Source organism: Monodon monoceros, unplaced genomic scaffold (genome assembly GCF_005190385.1).
Source record: "Monodon monoceros isolate NGI ecotype Baffin Bay Population unplaced genomic scaffold, NGI_Narwhal_1 Super_Scaffold_21, whole genome shotgun sequence".
Classification (NCBI taxonomy): domain Eukaryota; kingdom Metazoa; phylum Chordata; class Mammalia; order Artiodactyla; family Monodontidae; genus Monodon; species Monodon monoceros.
Genome location: NW_021703778.1, coordinates 54,788,659 through 54,806,123, shown reverse-complemented (window position 1 = coordinate 54,806,123; position 17,465 = coordinate 54,788,659). Strand labels below are relative to the sequence as shown.

Sequence of the window (17,465 nt, the reverse complement as noted above, 5' to 3'; positions counted from 1 at the left end):
TCAATCTACCTGAGAAAAAATAAAGTGAAAAATGAGAAAGGGGATATAAGCAAATAAAGAGAGGATGCTAGAAATGTCAAGACAATATTGTAAATATGCTTTGGGTTTCAACTGACAATAACCAGACTCAGGAGGGCATACTTAAGAAGCTGTCAGCTGGAGGAAACCCAGGAAGGGTTGAAAAACCACATTGGCTCAGACCAGGGTTGCTGGTCATCCTCAGGAACCTTGGATCCAGAGGTTCCTGCACCTATTCCTTTCTTCAAGGATGCTTCTCTGGGAGTGTAGCTTTGTCTTTGCCCACTGCAGATTTGTTTTCTAAAATTGAAGAAAAACACCAATATGTTACATCTCATGTCGTTGGTCATCTGAGAAAGTCTGACATATACGATCTAGGGGACCTATGTTAATTTAAAAAAAAAGTCTTGGGAGGGATATGGGTGTGGTTGCCAACATGGGACCAGTCAATTTCTGTGAAAGGTGGGGTTGGGGTCCTGTGAGAAGGTGAAGTTTCCACAGGAACAAATGTGGAGGTTGCAGCAGTCATAAGGGGAAGGAAGATCCTGGACAAACAGGGTGAAAGCCATCATACAAGTCTGTGCTAATAAATACGGCAATCTGTGTGATGGGATCCTAATGAAACAAATTAAAAATTACATCAAAATCATCCAAGGGAAGTGGAAAACCAAAATCAATGACCATTAAAACACTAAGAACGTCATTAGTATATTACCTTCAAGAAAGTTTCCACTGCACACAGATTGACTACCTTCCGCATTTTTCATTTGTAACCCTTGATTTGGTAGGGAATCAATCAATTTTTATTACTATTCCTCAGAATTCCAATCTCCCACATCTTTTTCAGAGTTTACACATTTTCTTGAGCAATCCTGACTGTTCTCTCAGTTTACATTCTCACACTTGTCCGAAAGCCAAATTGACACACCAGCCTAGGTCTTGCTCTGGGACTCATCTCTTAACTTGATTCTGGATATACCCAATTGAACATCTCCTAAGCTTAAGTTACCATCTTTCCCCTTAAACTTGCTCCTTGTCCAGTGCTCATCCATCTCCACCCCCTCCTCTCCAAGACCTTAGCCCCAACAGGACGCCTGGGGTGGGGGTGGTGATCCTTGATGCCATATTCTAGCAGAGCCTCTACCCTCCTTGGGGCCTCACTAACCCCCACCCCCAACTCCCTCCCGCCAGGCGCCCCGCCCGCCCGCCTGCCTGCCAGGCCCGCGGACGCGCAGGCGCACTGGCCCGTCCCGCCGCTGCCCCGCCCTGCCCAGCCGCTGCGGAAGGCGCCGCGCGTAGCAACGCGCACTTCCTCTCTAGGAGTCCGAGGAGGGATCGCAGACTCGAAGAGCTCCTGGACTCGGCCGCCGTGCCCTTGCCGGACGGAGCAGACATGTCCGAACAAAGTAAGGATGTGTGCGACCTCAACTTTGCAGCCGAGGCCTCCAACTCCGAGGTGCACAGCAGCCCCGGGGTTTCCGGAGGACCCTCTTTGCCCGCGTCTCAGGCCGCGATCTTCCCAGGGCCGGAGAGCCCTCCCGTAGGCCCGACCGACGCCCCTCTGGCCTCGCCGGCGCCCCAGGCCCCAAGCGAAGAGGGAGACCCGAAAGCCCTGCAGCAGGCCGCGGAGGAAGGCCGCGCCCACCAGGCCCCGAGCGCAGCGCAGCCCGGCCCGGCGCCGCCGGCCCCGGCCCAGCTGGTGCAGAAGGCGCACGAGCTCATGTGGTACGTTCTGGTCAAGGACCAGAAGAGGATGATCATCTGGTTCCCAGACATGGTGAAGGATGTCATCGGCAGTTACAAGAAGTGGTGCAGAAGCATCCTCCGGCGCACCAGCCTCATCCTCGCCCGGGTGTTCGGGCTGCACCTGAGGCTGACCAGCCTACACACCATGGAGTTCTCGCTGGTCAAAGCTCTGGAGCCCGAGGAGCTGGACAGGGTCGCTTTGAGCAACCGCATGCCGATGACAGGCCTCCTGCTGATGATCCTGAGCCTCATCTACGTGAAGGGTCGCGGCGCCCGAGAGAGTGCCGTCTGGAACGTGCTGCGCATCCTAGGGCTGAGGCCTTGGAAGAAGCACTCCACCTTCGGAGACGTGAGAAAGCTCATCACCGAGGAGTTCGTCCAGCAGAACTACCTGAAGTACCAGCGCGTCCCCCACGTCGAGCCCCCTGAGTACGAGTTCTTCTGGGGCTCCCGTGCCAGCCGTGAAATCACCAAGATGCAGATCATGGAGTTCCTGGCCAGGGTCTTTAAGAAAGACCCCCAGGCCTGGCCTTCCCGCTACAGGGAAGCACTGGAAGAGGCCAGAGCCCTGCGGGAGGCCAACCCCACTGCCCACTGCCCCCGCAACAGTGTCTCCGAGGACTAGCAAGGTCTGAAGGCAGATGGATGGTTTCTGCCCCTCACCAGGGCGGTGGAGGGGTGGGGGTGGGACATTAGAGTATTCAGGATTTACAGTGCAGTATTTCACGTGTAACTTTTAAGTTTTCAGTACAGTGCTTTTATACCTTTTAATGCAATGATGTATTAATTTCAGTAATATTAGGTAGAGTGTAGGATTCATGCATGTTTGTTTATAAGTAAGCTCAGTTGGTGCTTTTGCTTTTGTGCTACCTTTCTTGAATTTTTTGTACCAGAGACGTGCTAAACTTATGAAATACATTGAGACATTTTCCATCTTATTCTTTTACATGGAACGGAGGATGTGTATTGGGTAGACTGGTCCTGGAGAGTTTGGAAGAACTCACCAGAAAAGCTGGCCTAACCAAGAGAAAAGTCAAGACCCCTGTCTTTGTGATCTCCCTGGGCACAGGAAACATCCATGTGGAGTGTGGTGATGTGGACTGAAATGGGCGCAACATGGGCACACTTTACTAAACACAGATACAACCCCACCATGAGTAAACTTTAAAGTAAACATTAAAGATTCTTGTGATACAATCATTCATGGAAAAGTGTACTTTATCTTTTTAACAAAATATTATGGGTTGGGAATAGGAATTACAAAATGTACAGATACCACTATTTCATCTAATAGGGCGGGGACATCACTATGCATCATGACTCATAAATGTGTGAAGTGTATAGCTTTATTTTCAAAATGGAACTCACAAGTTCAATTCAGAACTTTGACAACTAGAGAAAAGTATAAGAACCAAAAAAGAGTCCTAATCACATCACATAGAAATAATAAATATTAATATTTAGAGTAATTTCCTCTCTTGCATTTCTACATTTTATGGAAAATAATAGCTGTTTTTGTGGGCACTAAAAGAGTGAGGCATTGTACTAAATCCTTTATGTGTATTTTCTCTTTTTATTTAATTCTCACAACAGCCTTGTGAGGCAGGCACTTATTACATCTGCACTGTGGAGGAAATACAGGAACAAAGCAGGTAATTAAATTTCCCTAGATCGTAAAGTCTTCCTTTGAGGAGAGGCTAGGGTTTGGACTCAGATTGAATGAGTCCATAGCCTATACTTTTACCCGCCTGCCTCCAGCTGCTCCCCTACCTCCTGCCTTTTAGTTTATGCCTTTTAAAAAATTCCTTGTTAGAGTCTGTACTTTTAGCTCCCTACCCCGCAATCCATTCACACAAGGCTAGGGGTTTTATTTTTCTAATGAATCCTCACATTAATCTTCTAGAGGAAGCAGTCATATTATGACTGTACAAATCAAGAAACTTCATTTCGGAGAGATTAATGGACCTAACCAAGTCATGTTCCTGCTTAGCAGTGAAACCAAGATTTGAAACATGGTCTTCCCTGAAGGACTGGAATGATGGAGCAGTCTCTAATCAGTGGTGCTGGAGGAACACACATGGGACACCTGGGAGAGGGAGGTGGGGTTGGGGTGGGAAGGTCGCCTATTGGGGTGTCTCCAACCCAGCAACTCTGGAATTGCAATGGGCCACTAAGCAATCCCTCGGAGAGTGGGATGGGGTGAGGAAGGGGGTGAGGGGCAGTGCCTGGGAATAAATCTCATTATAAAACTCTCAGTCCTGCAAGGGGGAGAGAGAGAAATGGGCTTTTAATGAGACTGAAAATCCTTCAAACTTCAGGACAAACTTCAGGAAAGACCATTTGGTTAAAGCCAGATCCATTTCTGGGGAAGCTGGAAAATGAGCCAAACACATAGGTCACATCACCCCGAAAAGAAGTAACCTGGGAGTTATATTTGGGTGAGGGAATTACAATCTGAATTGGGAACTAGGATTCTCATCACTTAAATGACAGTACTTAACAGGCAGGTGCAGGTGCTAAGTGCTGAAAAAGCCTCACATGTCCTTAGACGAAATCCATCCCTTTTAGTAGACGTCCTGTGAAGTCTGTGGCAGGTAGGGGGCATTTCTGCAATAACTCAGGCAGCTGTGCCCTGGCTTCGATGCCACTTCTTACCCTGAGCCAAAGTGAACTCAGGCATTTTAGAACTGTTAAAAAATTACCTCCCTCTCACCCCAGAACTTCCTGCAGAATCAAAACAAATCTGTCCCTTTAAATGTAAAATTATGTCTGGGATGTCTCAGTTCTGGAGCAGGGCCACAGCTGTCTCCCCTGCCAAGGCGGGGTACTGGACACTTTCTCTAATGCCCTAATTCTGTTTGCAGCAACTGTAACTCCTGAACACTTTTTTCATCAAACCCAGAAGTCACCGGGCAGGCAGTCCCCTCACCTCTCAGTGTTTTAATTTACTTTCCTCTCTGCCAGGAGAGACTAGGAGAACCACTCCAGAGCTTCCCCAAGCTCACTGACACAGGCACATCACCTGTGCTATAGAGGACCAAATCTTGAGAGAAGGACAGGATCATGAGAAAAGAGAAGCTGACCCCAGCAAGTCACGCGGGCAGGGCTGATCACCTCCCATGCAGGCTTGGAGGCAGCCAGACCCAGAGGAAAAGGCATACCAGATATGGAACAGGGCTAATTCATGGCACCTGGTCCTGCAGGGACAGCAGCTTGGGGCACATGGAAGGAACATCCAATATCGCTCTTGGATTTTCATGCTGGGCTCAATTGAAAGGTTGGGGGGGCTTGGTCAAATATTTTCCAAAAGGTTCATCTACAAGGTGCTGGATAATTATGTGATATGCTGGAGTAGTTAGCTAACATTTTGTTGGTGATCATTTTGCAATCTATAAATGTATCAAATCAACACATCATACACCTTAAACTTACACAATGCTGGTCAATTATATCTCAGTAAATCTGGGGAAAAAAAGAAATAGAGAGATAAGTAGGTGGCTATTGATAATTGTTCAGTGGTTTGTAGATGTCAAGCTCAACATCTCTGTGATTTGCCTCTTTTCATTCTTGTCATCACATGATGTGCAATAGCTCCTGATATTCCTTCTATGTTCGTAGAAGGAGTAAAAGTTCATGGGAAGGAAAAGCTTAGGTATTTCTTCTCTGTCTTAACTGGAACATCTCTGACAGGCTGAGATATCATATACTCAGCTTGTGCTGCCTATGGTTTTATAGATGCCAAGGGAAAGAGAAGGTGAGAGTAGTGTTAAATTTAGTTGAGCTGTGAAGTACTAAAATAATGTGCACTGAAGTTACTAATAAATAGATCATTTTCCTCTAGTTAAGAGTAATTTCAATGGAATAAGTTTTAACAGAAGACAAACTTCAGTGGCTTAAGAATTGAGCATGTCAGTGGAGGGGGTGTGGAGAAAAGGGAACTCTCGTACACTGTTGGTGGGAATGTAAGTTGGCGCAGTCACTGTGGAAAACAGTATGGAAGTTTCTCAGAAAACTAAAAATAGAATTACCATATGATCCAGCAATACCACTCCTGGGCATATATCCACACAAAACTATAATTCAAAAAGATACATGCACCCCCATGTTCACAGCAGCACTATTTACAATACCCAAGACATGGAAACAACCTAAATGGATAAAGAAGATGTAAGATATATATATATATAATTATATATATATTATATATATATAAAATAAATTAAAGCCATTTGCAGCAACATGGATGCAACTAGAGGTTATAACACTAAGTGAAGTAAGCAGAAGGAGAAAGACAAATTTCATATGATATCACTTATATGTGGAATGTAAAATATGACACAAAGGAACCTATCTATGAAACAGAAACAGAATCATGGACATATAGAAACAGACTTGTAGTTGCTAAGGGGAAGGGTTTGGGGAAGGGATGGAGTGAAAAGTGGGGGTTAGCAGATGTAAGCTTTTATATATAGAATGGATGAACAGCAAGGTCCTACTGTATAGCACAGAGAACTATATTCAACATCCTATGATAAACCATAATGAAAAAGAATATTTTTAAAAGAATGTGTGTATACACACACACACACACACACACACACACACACACACATATATATATAACTGAATCACTTTTCTGTATAGCAGAAATTAACACATTGTAAATCAACTATACTTCAATTTTTAAAAATTGATTAAAAAAAAAGAATTGAGCATGTCAGGGTCAACAACTCGAATATATTCCACTACCATTGGAAAGAAACCAGTGTTGAGATCGAGTCTTAAACAAAGACAGTTATGCATTCTCTATACGGACAAGACAGAAGGGTAAAATGACTGATTAGATGTATGCACGTTTGTGTATGTGACAGGAAGTTTGTGGTGCTCTATGTTTTCAAAGGAGTGGCAAGGGAAGTAAAAATTTAAGACAGAAAGGAAGTGAAAAGAGAAAAAGTTAGTCCTGGAAGTGTCCTAGAGAATGGAGAAGACTGAGTTTTTCCAGGAGTGGCTGTCATGGCTGATTCCGGCAGATATTAGCAAATTTAATGTATCAATATGAAAGAAGAATAATATTCTACTACCAAGTTTATTTATTCTAGGAATGCAAAGTTGCTTCATTATTAAAAAATCAATCATCTTAATACACCATATTCATAGTCTTTATAATAAAAATCACATTTTCGTTTCAATTCATGCAGAAAAAGTATTTGACAATATTCAACTCCCGTTCATGATAAAAATTCTTAGTAAACTAGGTATAGAAGAGAAATCATCAACCTGATAAGGACCATAAACAAACAAAAAAAAAAAACAGGCTACAGTTAACATTACATAACGTTTAATGGTGGAAGACTGAGTGCTTCCCTTGAAGATTGGGAAGAGTAGGCTCTTTTACCACTCCTTTTCACATTGGGAGTTAACTTCCTGACCAGTTCAATAGGACGAGGAAAGAAAACACATGTTTACATAACGACAATGAAGAAATAAAGCTGCCTCTATTTGCAGGTTACATGATTGACTACCTAGGAAAAAAAATACAAAAAATAAAAACAAAAACCTTCCAGAACTAATAAGTGAGTTTAGTAAAGCCACAAGATAAAAGGTCAACACACACAACCAATTATATTTCTGAATATTAGTAATTAACAATTAGAAACTGAAATGTAAAATCCAGTGCATTTATATCAAAGGTAGGTATAAACCTAACAAAACACATATAGGCTATGTATGTTGAAAAGTATAAAACAATGATAAAAAAATCAAAGACCTAAATATCAATAAATGGGGAGAAGCATCATGTTTATAAGACCAGAAGACATTACAGAGTAATTAGATCCAATTCATCTGTAGGTTAAACACAATTCCTATCAAAATCCCAGCAGTTTGCCTAGGATTGCCCTGGTTTGAGCACTGATAGTTCCACTTCCTAAGAAGTCCCTATGTGGAATGTGATATATCCCAGGTTTGGGATATGAGTGAAAAAAAATTGGAGAAAAACTGTAGAGTCATTTGGCAGCCACAAAATAGAGGCTGGATGCATTTTAGTGTCAAATAGATACAGCATGTATTTTCTGCTTTTCATCATTCCTGTCACTAATTTTTTTCTTTTGTTTTATTCCCCGATCAGTTATATTGGCAACTATGATTTACAGTCCACAGTAATGGACCATCTATTATTGCAACACTTGAAGTGTTGTGATCTAAATATGCTTCTTAGGCATGCTGGAATCGTGAGTGTTAGTTCATATTTTACTTTGCCTGTGGATTAATGGTTCTGCTTCATATCCATTTAGTGCTAGTACAGTTTTTACCTATACAAATATTGTGACCATGTTTTCCAGGAATTCAGATAGCAAAAATGAGAACAATTGCAATACCCTAGCTAGCATGTCCCAGCCTTCACTGAAAAGAAGGTTAAATGACTGTGTTATTTTAATGACATATGAAGGGCACATACCAAGGGGTTAGAAAAGTAAATGAACAAAACAGCAGATTGCACAATATACAGAAAATAATTTGGGGTTGGATATAGTAGAGAAGGTGATATGATCTACATTAATTTTCTGGGGCTGCTGTAACAAAGTACTATAGAATGAGTGGCTTAAATATCAGAAATCTATTTTCTTACAGTTCTGGAAGCTAGAAATCTGAGACCGAGATGTCAGCAGAGTTGGTTCCTTCTGAGGACTGGGAAAGAAGAATCTGTTCCAGGCTTGTTGATGGCTGTCTTTTCCCTGAGTCTTCACATTGCCTTCCCTTTGTATGGAGACTGAATCTCACAAGTTGGGGCAAACAAACAAATACCCTTAAAAAGACGAAAGCTTCTCTCTTTTTTTGTCTCCTAAAAAGACTCCAACGCTCAGCTGAAAATAGCAGCCACTGAATTGGTGTAGGCATACCACACAAACATACTTCATCATTTCATTTCCTTTCCATCATGTCTGTTGTCCTCTGAAACTAAAGTTTGTGAGCTGCAACTAAAATGTCCTTTGGGCAAACAAAAGGGGATATTCTGATTAGGAATGTAACAGCCACTTACCACGGAGAGCTGATTACATCAGGTCTAACCACCATCAATCTTTCTACAGCATTTTAAATTATTTGTCAAATCAAAGCAACAACAACAGAAAATGCATCCCCAGCCCTTAAGCATTTTGACTTGAAAAATGGAGCTTGAAATTATCTTCTTGGTTTCTATGAAAAGTTTAACTGAACCACAGAAAACATAAAACAGAAGATTATTGATATCTCATCCAAATCCAAACTAGACTTTGCTCATATATCAGCGTATTTGGCAGATGGTACAAATGTAAATTTGGCAAATTTCATTCAGTCTATGAACTCCTTGCCAAAGAAAATGAAATGAAAAGATCTTACTTGCTAAATGTCCCACACATCTTTTATGTAGCAGTGTTAAAATGGGGCTTCATATGCTTACCTGTGGTTTTGAGGCTTTCATAAAGTTTTTGGTCACTTTTCAGTTTTCTGAAAATGTGGAGAAACACTAATGATAGTGGTAGCTTTATAGAAACGGAAGGAGACAGCCTCCATGGACACATGACTACAAGATGGCTGTCATTGTTTACACTCATAAAAGGACTATCAAAATGTTGGCTTACATTTAAATTATATTTTCAATGTGTGTGGGAGGAAGAATGCCCTGTCTAATTTGGAAATACATTGAGGATGAGAATGAAGGTAAGAGAACAATAAAAGCAAAATGTATATGGTTTTTATTCTACAATCTGTTTCTAGGCCATAAAAAATTCTAGTAAAAGACAAACTGACTGCACCTGAGTTGCCTGATGCTATGTATGGTTGCAACAAAAACTAACAGAGCAAAAAAAGAAAACAAAACAAAAAAACAATTTTGGGGGGCAACATGGGGAAAAGACTGTTTCAGAACTAAAAAAAGGATTATCAGAAAAGGACAGCCAAATTAAACAGGACTTTCTCAATTTTTTACAATTTTAAAAAATTGTAACTTATTTGGAATAAAAATTTTATTTCACATGTTAAAATTACCTCTGTGCTTTGAAGCCAATTTCCCTGAGAAAAAGTATTAACTCATGATGACATCCAGTGCACTTCAGAGTGTTTATAAATCATGGATATTTCAGATGTTATAAACCTATATGATGAATTTATAGAAGCAAAAATATGGGCGACCATTCAGCCAGTCTGTGTCTTTTGGTTGTAACATTTTCAAGACCCATACATATGCTGCCTACAAGAGACCCACGTCAGACTTAGGGACACATACTAACTGAACATGAGGGAATGGAAAAAGATATTCCATGCAAATGGAAATCAAAAAAAAGCTGAAGTAGCAATACTCCTCATATCAGATAAAACAGACTTTAAAATAAAGACTGTTACAAGAGACAAGGGAGGACACTACATAATGATCAAGGGATCAATCCAAGAAGAAGATATAACAATTATAAATATTTATGAAACCAACATAGGAGCACCTCAATATATAGGCAAATGCTAACAGCTATAAAAAGGGAAATCAACAGTAACACAATAATACTGGGTACTTTAACACCCTACTAACACCAATAGACAGATCACCCAGACAGAAAATAAGGAAATACAGGCTTTAAATGACATGATAGAACAGGTAGACTTAATTGATTTTTATAGGACATTCCACCTGAAAGTGGCAGAATACTCTTTCTTCTCAAGTGCACATGGAACATTCTCCAGGATAGTTCATATATTGGGTCACAGATCAAGCCTTGGTAAATTTAAGAAAGTTGAAGTCATATCAAACATCTTTTCCAACCACAATGCTATGAGATTAGAAATCAATTACAGTAAAAAAAAAACTGTGAAAATCACAAACACATGGAGGTAAACAATTCACTACTAAATAACCAAGAGATCACTGAGGAAATCAAAAAATACATAGAAACAAATGACAATGAAAACATGATGACCCAAAGCCTATGGGATGCAGAAAAGCAGTTCTAAGAGGAAAGTTTATAGCAATTCAATCTCACTTCAAGAAACAGAAAAGTCTCAAGTAAAAAACCTAAACTTACACTTAAAGCAACTAGAGAAAGAAGAACAAGAAAACCCAAAGTTAGTAGAAGAAATCATAAAGATCAGAGCAGAAATAAATAAAATAAAAACTAAGAACACAATAGCAAAGATCAATAAAACTAAAAGTTGGATCTTTGAGAAGATAAACAAAACTGATAAACCTTTAGCTGACTCATCAAGAAAAACAGGGAGAGGACTCAAATCAATAAAATTAAAATATAAAAGGAGAAATTACAACTGACACCACAGAAATACAAAGGATCATAAGAGATGATTACAAGCAACTATATGCCAATAAAATGGATAAGCTGGAAGAAATGGACAAATTGTTTAAAAGGTACAAATTTGCAAAACTGAACAAGGGAGAAATAGAAAATATAAGTACACCAATCTCAGGTAATGAAATTGAAGCTGTTATTGAAAATCTTCCAACAAACAAAGTCCAAGACCAAATGGTTTCCCAGGCGAATTCTATCGAACATTTAGAGAAAAGCTAACACCTATTCTTTTCAAATTCTTCCAAAAAATTGCAGAGGACGGAACACTCCCAAATTCGTTCTACAAAGCCACCATCACCCTGGTACCAAAAGCAGACAAAGATATCACAAAAAAAATGAAATTACAGACCAATATCACTGATGAACATAGATGCAAAAATCCTCAACGAAATACTAGCCAACAAAATCCAACAATACATTAAAAGGGTCATATACCATGATCAAGTGGGATTTACCCCAGGGATGCAAGGATTCTTCAATATATGCAAATCAATCAATGTGATACACCATATTAATAAATTGAAGAATAAAAACCATATGATAGTCTCAATAGATTCGGAAAAAGCTTTTGACAAAATTCAACACATATTTATGATAAAATCTCTCCAGAAAGTTGGCATTGAGGGAACCCATCTCAACGTAATAAAGGCCATGTATGACAAAGCCACAGCAAACATCATTCTCAATGTTCAAAAATGGAAAGCATTTCCTCTAAGATCAGGAAGAAGACAAGGATATCCACCCTTGCCACTATTATTCAACATAGTTTTGGAAGTCCTAGCCATGGCGATAAGAGAAGAGAAACAAATAAAAGGAATACAAATTGGAAAAGAAGAAGTAAAACTGTCACTGTTTGCAGATGACATGATGCTATGCATAGAGAATCCTAAAGATGCCACCAGAAAACAAATAGAGCTAATCAGTGAATCCAGTAAAATTACAGGATACAAAATTATTGCACAGAAATCATTTGCATTCCTATACACTAACAATGAAAGATCAGAAAGAGAAATTAAGGAAACAATTCTATTCACCATTGCAACAAAAAGAATAAAACGTCTAGGAATAAATCTACCTAAGGAGGTAAAAAGACCTGTATTCAGAAAACTATAAGACACTGATGAAAAAAATCAAAGACGACACAAACAGATGGAGAGATATACCATGTTCTTGGATTGGAAGAATCAATATTGTGGAAATAACTACACTACCCAAAGAAATCTACAGATTCAATGCAATCCTGGTCAAACTACCAATGGCATTTTTCACAGAATTAGATCAAAAAGAATTTACAATTTGTATGGAAACACAAAAGACCCCAAATAATGAAAGAAATCTTGAGTAAGAAAAATGGAGCTGGAGGAGTCAGGCTCCCCAACTTCTGACTATACTACAAAGCTACAGTAATCAAGACAGTATGGTACTAGAACAAAAATAGAAATATAGATCAATGAAACAAGATAGAAAGCCCAGAGATAAACCCATGCACCTATGGTCACCTAATGTATGACAAAGAAGACAAGAATATACCATGGAGAACAGAGAGTCTCTTCAATAACTGGTGCTGGGAAAACTCTACAGCTACATGTAAAAGAATGAAATTAGAACACTCCCTAACACCATACACAAAAATAAACTCAAAATGGATTAAAGACCTAAATGGAAGGCCAGACACTATAAAACTCTTAGAGGAAAGCATAGACAGAACACTCTTTTACATAAATCACAGCAAGATCTTTTATGACCCACATCCTAGAGTAATGAAAATAAAAACAAAAATAAATGGGGCCTAATTAGACTTAAAAAGCTTTTGCACAGCAAAGGAAACCATAAACAAGATGAAAAGACAACCCTCAGAATGGGAGAAAATATTTGCAAATGAAGCAACTGACAAAGGATTAATCTCCAAAATATACAAACAACTCATGCAGCTCAATATTTAAAAAAAAAAAACCAATAACAACCGAATCAAAAATGGGAGGAAGATGTAAATAAACCTTTCTGTAAAGAAGACATACAGATGGCCGAAAATCACATGAAAAGATGCTCAACATCAGTAATGATTAGAGAAATGCAAATCAAAACTACAATGAGGTATCAGTTCACACCAGTTAGAATGGGCATCATCAGAAAATGTACAAACAACAAATGCTGGAGAAGGTGTGGAGAAAAGGGAACCCTCTTGCACTGTTGGTGGGAATGTAAATTGATACAGCCATTATGGAGAACAGTATGGAGGTTCCTTAAAAAACTAAAAATAGAACTGCCATATGACACAGCAATCCCACTACTGGGCATATATCCAGAGAAAACCATAATTCCAAAAGATACATGTACCCCATGTTCATTGCAGCACTATTTACAATAGCCAGGACATGGAAGCAACCTAAATGTCCCTCAACAGAGGAGTGGATAAAGAAGATGTGGTACATATATACAGTGGAATATTACTCTGCCACAAAAAGGAATGAAATTGGGTCATTTGTAGAGACATGGATTGACCTAGAGACTGTCATACAGAGTGAAGTAAGTCAGAAAGAGAAAAAAAAACATTGTATATTAATGCATATATGTGGAATCTAGAAAATGTTATAGATGATCCTATTTGCAAAGCAGAAATAGAGACACAGATGTAGAGAACAAACATATGGACACCAAGGGGGGGAAAGAGGGGATGGGTTGAATTGGGAGACTGGGATTGACATATATACACTATTGATGCTATGTATTAAACAAATAACTAATGAGAACCTACTGTATAGCTCAGGGAACTCTACTCAGTGCTCTGTGGTGAACTAAATGGGAAGGAAATCCAAAAAGAAAGAGGGGATATATATATGGTGAACTAAATGGGAAGGAAATCCAAAAAAAAAAAAAAAAATATATATATATATATATATATATATATATATATATATATATATATATATATATATATATAAAGCTGATTCACTTTACTGTATAGTAGAAACTAACATTGTAAAGCAACTATACTCCAATAAAAAATAATTGTAAAAAATGTTGAAGATGAAAGGTACTCTGGTGTGAGATCATCAAGATACATCACAGCAGAGCACTGGCTTGGCCAGGAAGGCCCAGCTTCCCTCTGGCTGGCGGCCTCTTAAGGATTCCTGATCTTTGCTGAGCTTCAGTTTCCTCATCTGTGGTCTGGGGTTGACCATCCCTGCCGCCCCCCTTAAAGGGTAGTTTTAGAGGTCAAGGCAGTGCTGGTGAGTATCCGCATTTCCCTTTTTAAAGGGTCCACCAGGAATGTAATTTGGTTTAGCCACTATAGAAAACAATATGCAGTTTCCTCAAAAAACTAAAAATAGAGTTACCATATGATTCAGCAATCTCACTCCTGAACATATATCCGGACAAAACTACAATTCAAAATGATACATGCAACCCTAAGTTCAGAGCAGCACTATTCACAATAGCCAAGACATGGAAACAATGTAAAAGTCCATAAACAGATAAACAGATAAAGAAGATGTGGTATATATATATACAATGGGATACTACACACCATAAAAAAAGAATGAAATAATGTCATTTGTAGCAACATGGATGAACCTAGAGATTATCAGACTAAGTGAAGTAAGTCGGAAAGAGAAAGACAAACACCATAGCATATTGCTTATATGTGGAATCTAAAATATGACACAAATGAACTTATCTGTGAGGCAGAAACAGACTCACAGACGTAGATAACACACTTGTGGTTGTCAGTGGGGAAGAGGAATAGGAGGGATGGATTGGGAGTTCGGGATTGGAAGATGCAAACTATTTTGTATAAGATGGATAAACAATGGGCTCCTACTGTGTAGCATGATAAACTGTGATAAACCATAATAGAGTATGAAAAAGACTGTATGTGTATGCATGGCTGAGTTGATTTGCTCTGCAGCAGAGATTAACACAGCATTGTAAATCAACTATAGTTCAATAAAATACTTTTTAAAAACCCATAAAACTACAATGAGGTATCACACTGGTCAGAATTGCTATCATCAAAAAATCTATAAACAATAAATGCTGGAGAGGGTATACAGAAAAGGGAACCCTCTTGCACTGTTGGTGGGAATGTAAATTGATACCGCCACTATGGAGAACAGTATGGAGGTTCCTTAAAAATCTACAAATCGAATTACCATATGATCCAGCAATCCCACTACTGGGCATATACCATGAGAAAACCATAATTCAAAAAGACACATGTACCCCAATGTTCACTGCAGCACTGTTCACAATAGCCAGGACGTGGAAGCAACCTAAGTGTCCATCAGCAGATGAATGGATAAAGAAGATGTGGGACATACATACAGTGGAATACTAGCCATGAAAAGGAACAAAATTGGTCATTTGTAGTGATGTGGGTGGACGTAGAGTCTGTCATAAAGACTGAAGTAAGTTAGAAAGGGAAAAACAAATATCATATATTAACACATACGTGTGGAATCTAGAAAAATGGTACAGATGAACCTATTTGCAGGGCAGGAATAGAGACGCAGATGTAGAGAACAGAAGAGTAGACATGGTGAGGGGGAAGGGGAGAGTGGGAGGAAATGGGAGATTAGGATTGACATAGACACACTACCATGTGTAAAATAGATAGCTAGTGGGAACCTGCCATATAGCACAGGGAGCTCAGCTCGGTGCTCTGTGATGACCCAGATGGATGGGATGAGGGGTTGTGTTGGAGGGAGTTCCAAGAGGGAGGAGATATATGTATACATATAGCTGATTCACTTCGTTGTACAGCAGAAACTAACACAACATTGTAAAACAATTATACTCCAATAAAAATTTAAAACTAAGATTTAAAAAATGGGTGACACACAGCTAGTCTATAAAAATAAGGCTGTAAATTCAAAGTACATTGTGTTTCAAACATTTGTTTTGAAAATGGACATTTTGGAAAGCTGGAAACTAATTCCTATAAATCTAAAAATCTACTGTTGTTGATAAGTAAAATCCTAAGTGCCCTAGGCTAAGAAGTGTTTGCTGAGAAAACATTTAGTTTCATGTCATCACATTGGACTTACGCAAGGAATCAGTGTAGGTGGATTGGCTGAGGGCAGAGCTGTAAGTCAAAGGAAACCATATGTTTGTGCTCCTCTTATCACTGCATGAAAAACACGACTTATCACAAACGCTACAGGCTTTGTAGAGAAATGTTATTGGAAAAGGAAACAGAAGGAGAAAAAATAGCCCATGTATCATGGGACAGAAAGAATTATGTCATTGTTATTTTAAAGTTAAATGTATTAATATCCTATACTCTTTTGAATTTATATTCCTCTAAATTTCTTACATGTATGCATCTTAAGAAAAACTAAATTATAGCCTACAATATTCAAATATGAAATCAAGAGTTAAAATAAATTGCTGTATCAGCGGGCAAAAACATAAAAGCTTGTTATATTTTCTCACAAGTATTACTTACTAGTTCAACAATTAGTTACTACTAACTTCCACTATTAAGTAGTCCTATTTTTTATTTTGTTTAAAAAATGTCAGTTAAGTAATATAAAAGTAAATGAAGCAAATAATTACAATTCCAAAATAATAAAAAATAATATACAATTTTAATATACATATAAACCCTGATTTTATATAATATATTAAAGTAAAATACTGCTTGTGTATAATTATTTATTACATATTATGTTATTATAATTTATTTTGTCTAGTATGACAATTCCCAGGTTGACTCTCTAAAAGACTGGTCAACTAAGATATAGACAAGCTGATTCTAAAATTCATATTGAGAGTGCCTGGGTAGCTCAATTGGTAGAGCATCAGAGTTTTAATCTGAGTGCCCAGGGTTCAAGTCCCTGTCCAGGTGCCAAAAGAAAAAAAAATAATAAAATTTATATTGATAAGTAAAGGGACTAGAATAACTAAAGCAATTTTGTGAAAGGTGAATAAAATTGGAGGAATTGCTCTACCCAATTTCAAGACTTAGTGTACAACTCTGCCATCAGTGTGGTATTTGGCAAAGAGATAGACACATGGATCACTGGAGCAGAATAGAGAACTCAGAAATAGACTCACCACCAGTACAGCCAACTGATTTCTCACAAGGTGCAAAAGCAATTCAGTGGAAGAAGGATTCGTTGCCTTTTCAACAAATAACGTTGGAGCACTTAGGCACCACATGAAAAAACAAACAAAAAAACCCCATGAACCTTAACATAAACCTCACACATTATACAAAGATTAACTCAAAAAACGAATTAAAGATCTAAATGTAAAATGTAAATCTCTAAAACTTTTAGAAGAAAACATAGGGAGGAAATCTTCATGACCCTTGTTATAGAGGAGGACACTGAAAGCATGATCCACAAAAGAAAGGACTGATAAACT

The 17,465-nt window shown here is 38.8% G+C and overlaps 1 protein-coding gene and 1 non-coding gene across 2 annotated transcripts; both read left to right on the top strand.

Annotated features, from left to right (window-relative positions):
* Positions 1 to 1,327: 1,327 nt before the first annotated feature.
* Positions 1,328 to 2,968, top strand: NDN (necdin, MAGE family member). Its single transcript, XM_029238302.1, has one exon. It carries the CDS (start codon positions 1,412 to 1,414, stop codon positions 2,387 to 2,389), a length of 978 nt encoding a protein of 325 aa, XP_029094135.1. The 5' UTR covers positions 1,328 to 1,411; the 3' UTR covers positions 2,390 to 2,968.
* Positions 2,969 to 16,871: 13,903 nt separating this feature from the next.
* TRNAK-UUU lies at positions 16,872 to 16,944 on the top strand. Its single transcript has one exon. It is a non-coding gene; the product is annotated as a tRNA-Lys (tRNA).
* Positions 16,945 to 17,465: the final 521 nt, after the last annotated feature.